Source organism: Primulina huaijiensis, chromosome 1, assembly GCF_012295235.1.
Source record: "Primulina huaijiensis isolate GDHJ02 chromosome 1, ASM1229523v2, whole genome shotgun sequence".
NCBI classification, from domain to species: domain Eukaryota; kingdom Viridiplantae; phylum Streptophyta; class Magnoliopsida; order Lamiales; family Gesneriaceae; genus Primulina; species Primulina huaijiensis.
Window position 1 is genome coordinate 1,753,115 of NC_133306.1, and position 4,766 is coordinate 1,757,880.

At 31.7% G+C, this 4,766-nt stretch overlaps 1 protein-coding gene across 1 annotated transcript; it reads left to right on the top strand.

The window, feature by feature from the left end:
- Positions 1-2,338: 2,338 nt before the first annotated feature.
- On the top strand, positions 2,339-3,233 carry LOC140980074 (RING-H2 finger protein ATL78-like). Its single transcript, XM_073445779.1, has one exon. It carries the CDS (start codon positions 2,404-2,406, stop codon positions 3,073-3,075), a length of 672 nt encoding a protein of 223 aa, XP_073301880.1. The 5' UTR covers positions 2,339-2,403; the 3' UTR covers positions 3,076-3,233.
- Positions 3,234-4,766: the final 1,533 nt, after the last annotated feature.

Below are 4,766 nucleotides of genomic sequence, written 5' to 3' on the forward strand. Positions count from 1 at the left end.
TTTAAGCAACACGTCTTTTTAGTTTTATGCGTCTAGTTTTAGTTTGGTCTATTTTGATGCATTTTAAGTCTTCGGAGTGTCAATGAATTTAGTTGTGTTATTTTCCTAGTATTGATTTGTGTAAACGACTTACATAATTTTCTAGTGAATTTTTGTCATAAGGCGTTGCACAAGTATTTGATACTTGTGCTTGTGCATAACTTATCCCTGGTCTTCATTTAATCAAATTAAGCTTGTGTGTTTTTAATTAAATTCCGCTGCATGTTGTACAATCGTGTTGACAACACCAGTGCACAACACTAACTTCTGATACATACAAATACAGTAATTCATATACGTTTATGATCAACAACCCTATCAGACAAAAGAACTTTTGAATTTTGAGTTATCATTATCCTCGTGGTTATGTAATATATAATAATATCTTTCCAGTTATAATTCTATCGTATTAAATTTTTTTTGTGTGAGCATTGATGATCGAACTTGAAATTTTCAAAAAAAATAATGTAAAAAATTTGAGAATATATTCAAATGAAAATTCAATTGCCATTTTAATTAAACTCATCTCACGTGGTCTATCATCGTATTGAGAAATCCCATACCAAAAATAAAGTGAGTAGGACACGTTAATTTAGTAAAAAGAAGAAGTAGTTTTTGTTTATATTATCATGCTTAACTAGATAACGATTCTTAAAATTTAACTTGATAGACAACTTTTATGTTTTTGTCCGTCAAATTAAAGTCTCCTACAAATATATATTAAGTTTTTAATATAATTTTACTTTTGATCAAAAAGAACATGATAAAATCCAAGTATTATTCAACGTACCATTTCGAGTAATATTAATCTTGAATTGACATCAAAAGTCGAAGAATTTGTGGAATATCCACACTCAAGATTAGGATGTTTTCGTGTTGATGGACACTAAGAATTGCAAAATATTTCCTAGTCCCACCACCACCAGATTAGATAGAAATGTGCGAATAATGAAGTTATGGGAACTCAAGATTCTTTACTCAATCTAAGTTTTTTTTTTTTTTTTTTTTAATTTTGGAAATTTTAGTGTTTCTTAGCTTGACGGTGGTGATTCTATCTATGTGACACCTACTTGGTTCTGATATGATTTTGACGTGTGCACTTCACATGAACACTCTCGACGAAAAATAATAATTGCCAAATAAAAAATATACATACAGTTAAAATAAAAATTAAACAACGTAGATACCCAAAATCGTAAGAAAATAAATATATATAAACAAAATTGAAGTTTTTCCTTAAAAATAAAATATATTTGCCTCTTTATAATAATAATAATAATAATAAAGGAGGAAATTTGCTCGCCCGTCCCTCCTTGGGATTACGATTCCCGACATCATCCTGTCTAGCTAACGTGAAAGATCTTAAAAGCCAAAGCCAAAATGGAAATCTTTTTCGTTTCGAAGTGGAGTGCGTGCGTCCTAATTGGTCCTATTTTGTTTGATAATTAAATGTTTCATATTGTTAATTCAAATCAAATCCAATTCGAATCTTTTACTCTAACCGGTATAACGCTAAGAAAATTATGTGAGGAGGAATACTCGGTTTCAAGAAAATTGGCTTTTGAAAACTGTCATTTGCAATTACTGGTTGAGACTACGGGTGGTATACTGCACCATACCGTATTGAAAATTACAATATAATTTTTTTTATATATATAATCGGTATATCGAAAATTTCGATACATATAACTAGCATACCGATTATACTAAAATTGTTCGGAACACTGATATTTCAGTACGATATCGGTATATAATCTTTTATGCCAAAAAAAACATTATATTTTTAAAATTTTATAACTATTTATTTAATAATATTTTAAATTTTTATATAATGTTTCGGTATTTTGGTATTCCGTTTTATACCGAAATTTTCGAATTTCATACCGTTACTATACCAAAAAATTCGGCATCTTTACCGTACCGTACCGAAATCTTCGGTATTTTTTCTGTACGATAATCTCGTTATACCAAAAATTCGGTATTTTTTCTCCCCTAGTTGAGACATCTAGTTTAAAGTAACCTATTTAGATAAGTTGAAGAAATAAAATGAAAGTAGAAGGTATTACAGGATTATTGCAAAATGACATATAATCAGAATAATACATGGAATCATTTAACATAACTATATAATTAATTTTTTGTAGATTTTTTATATTTTTAAATCAACACCTATTAACTACTTAGCTTTTCGCAATAAATTTTATATATATGTGAGTGTGAGTGTGTGTGTGTGTGTGTATTAGTCGATTGGTAATGTTGACTGGCCGTTTTACTTTTTTGCCCTATAAATTCCCACAAATGCAACCATCTCCAAGCAAAAATATCCAACAACCAAACTAAAAACCCATAACCCCAAGAAAACGAATGGCTTCATTGTCCACTTCAGTCTTCTACTTTTCAACTCCGACAATTCAAGAATCCTTGCAAAATCTCCACTCTAGAAAATTATCATCACTCCCCTCATTATACTACTCTCCGCCACCAACTTTTATCGAATCACCATCGAAAAATAGAGAAAACAACACCATAGATGGAAATGTTGTCATGGTTTTGTCAGTCCTTTTGTGTGCCTTAATTTGTTCACTCGGCCTAAATTCAATCATAAGATGCGCCCTAAGATGCTCCAACTTACCGTCTTCCGACAGCAACACGAGCACTCCGTTGGCTAACACCGGTGTCAAGAAACAAGAACTCAAAACGTTCCCTACAATGAATTACACAAGTGATCTCAAATTGCCAGGGTCGGACACGGAGTGTGCCATTTGCCTATCAGATTTCGCTGTCGGAGAACGTGTCCGAGTTCTCCCTGTATGCAACCACGGATTCCACATTCGATGTATCGATAAGTGGCTGAATTCACACTCATCATGCCCTACCTGTAGGTATTGCCTCATCGAAACTTGTCATAAAATTGTTGTTGGATGTAGTGATCAGGCCGCAGCTAGTACGTCGTCGGCGCAAGAAACGCCCCAGCAAGAAGTTGTAATGGCGACGATTGAGCCTCTACAAGCGGAAGGTTTGGTAAGAAATTATTAACCGAACGTATATATTGTAAAATATTGTAGATGGAAATTAAGTGGCAAAAATGTTTTGCTCTTGGTTGATTAATAGGGAAAATAATTTGTCCAAATCTTAAAATTGTAAATGGGATTTTTGTTTCAGCTTCAGTAACATGCTTTACTGAGAACGACAAAGCAAACATGCCCAATATCTGTATTATCTTTAGAACATTTTTTAAAAAAACCCATCAAGATTATAAAAAGTTATCCAATCACAGCAGACATTCACTTAATGCTAATTTAAAGTTAACTACCAATAATTAAATTATTCTTGTTTAAAAACAACTCAATTATTGTTGGAAAAAAAAGAGAGAGCTTACGTCAACACCTGAGGCAAATTTCTATGCAGATTTCTTTTCATGAATAATGAGTCGACGCACTCTTCGAAGTATGAATAGCAACAATAAATCCCACAAAAGACAACTCCACTAATATTTTCAAGGCCAAACAATGAATTGAATTAAAAATTTAAAATAAATTTATAATGAGTTACAATGAACTTCTATAACAACTTGGTTTAATCATTTTCGTAAACCAAAGACGAAGACGAATACAAAGTAGTTACTATATGGTCCATTGTGGAGTCAAACAGACGTGAGCGCGGGCTAGAAACGTGACAAATACAATCAACGCATTTAGCTAGCCAAAGAGTTGGAAAGTTCATTTCATGAACTATACTATACAATGGAGTCCATTTTCGAAAATACTAAAATTTCCCCCCTCAAATTCATCCACTCGCTCCCTAAATCATCAATTCAAATTGATCTGGGAACGAACTTAATTGCGGGATCAGAGTAATAGAATTTATTAAACAAAGCTAATCATAATTTTAAATATATGACGTAAGGGAATCAATTCGAGAGATAAGAGAGACGTTGAATCAAATGGCCCCGGTGATTAATGGAATCTGAGAGGGAATTCACCTCATCCACTTCACCACTTGTTATAATATATGACTTAAAGTATAGACGATAAAAGTTGTGTACGATGAAACAAAAAAGTCAATTTTATTTTAATTATCAACTCCATTTATATATAAAATATTTTCAACTCCAAAAAAATATCTACATATTTAATTATCACACACACACACACACACACAACCTCTTGGCCGACGGGCATGATAGTATAAAATATCTTTGAATTGGTAGATTATGTGAGAATTCCACTCCGACAAACATTTTTTTTAGCACACCTGTTGCACAAGGCTTGTCACAAAGCTTGTCCAGTGCGAATTAACTTGTTATCATAGTTTTGAGACTACTACGTTAATTCAAAGATTTACTCAGTACATATAAAAGAATAGCACTTGCGAGTTCAAAAAAAATATGTATTTTCAACTCCAAAACAATATCAATATAGAAAAAGAAATGAAACTCAGATGGGCATTTGGCCCAACTGACATATTTATACTATTATATTAGTGTGAGAACATGATAATAACTACCTACAGAGGACACCAATTTTTTTTTCAATTTTACTCTTATATGATATTAATATTACACTTTTGTTTTTTGTTTTTTAATTTCAACACACACTTTTATTTTTATTTATTTTTATTTCAAAAATTCAAATATCAATTTAATCCCTCCATAATTTGTCAAATTTCACTTTAATCCATCGATAATAATAAAAAAGATTGTACACGCATCTCGTGTGCATAGTAAC

Bases quoted from the DNA above. Each gene is read 5' to 3' on its own strand.
- LOC140980074 (XM_073445779.1), top strand. From the start codon at position 2,404: ATGGCTTCATTGTCCACTTCAGTCTTCTACTTTTCAACTCCGACAATT.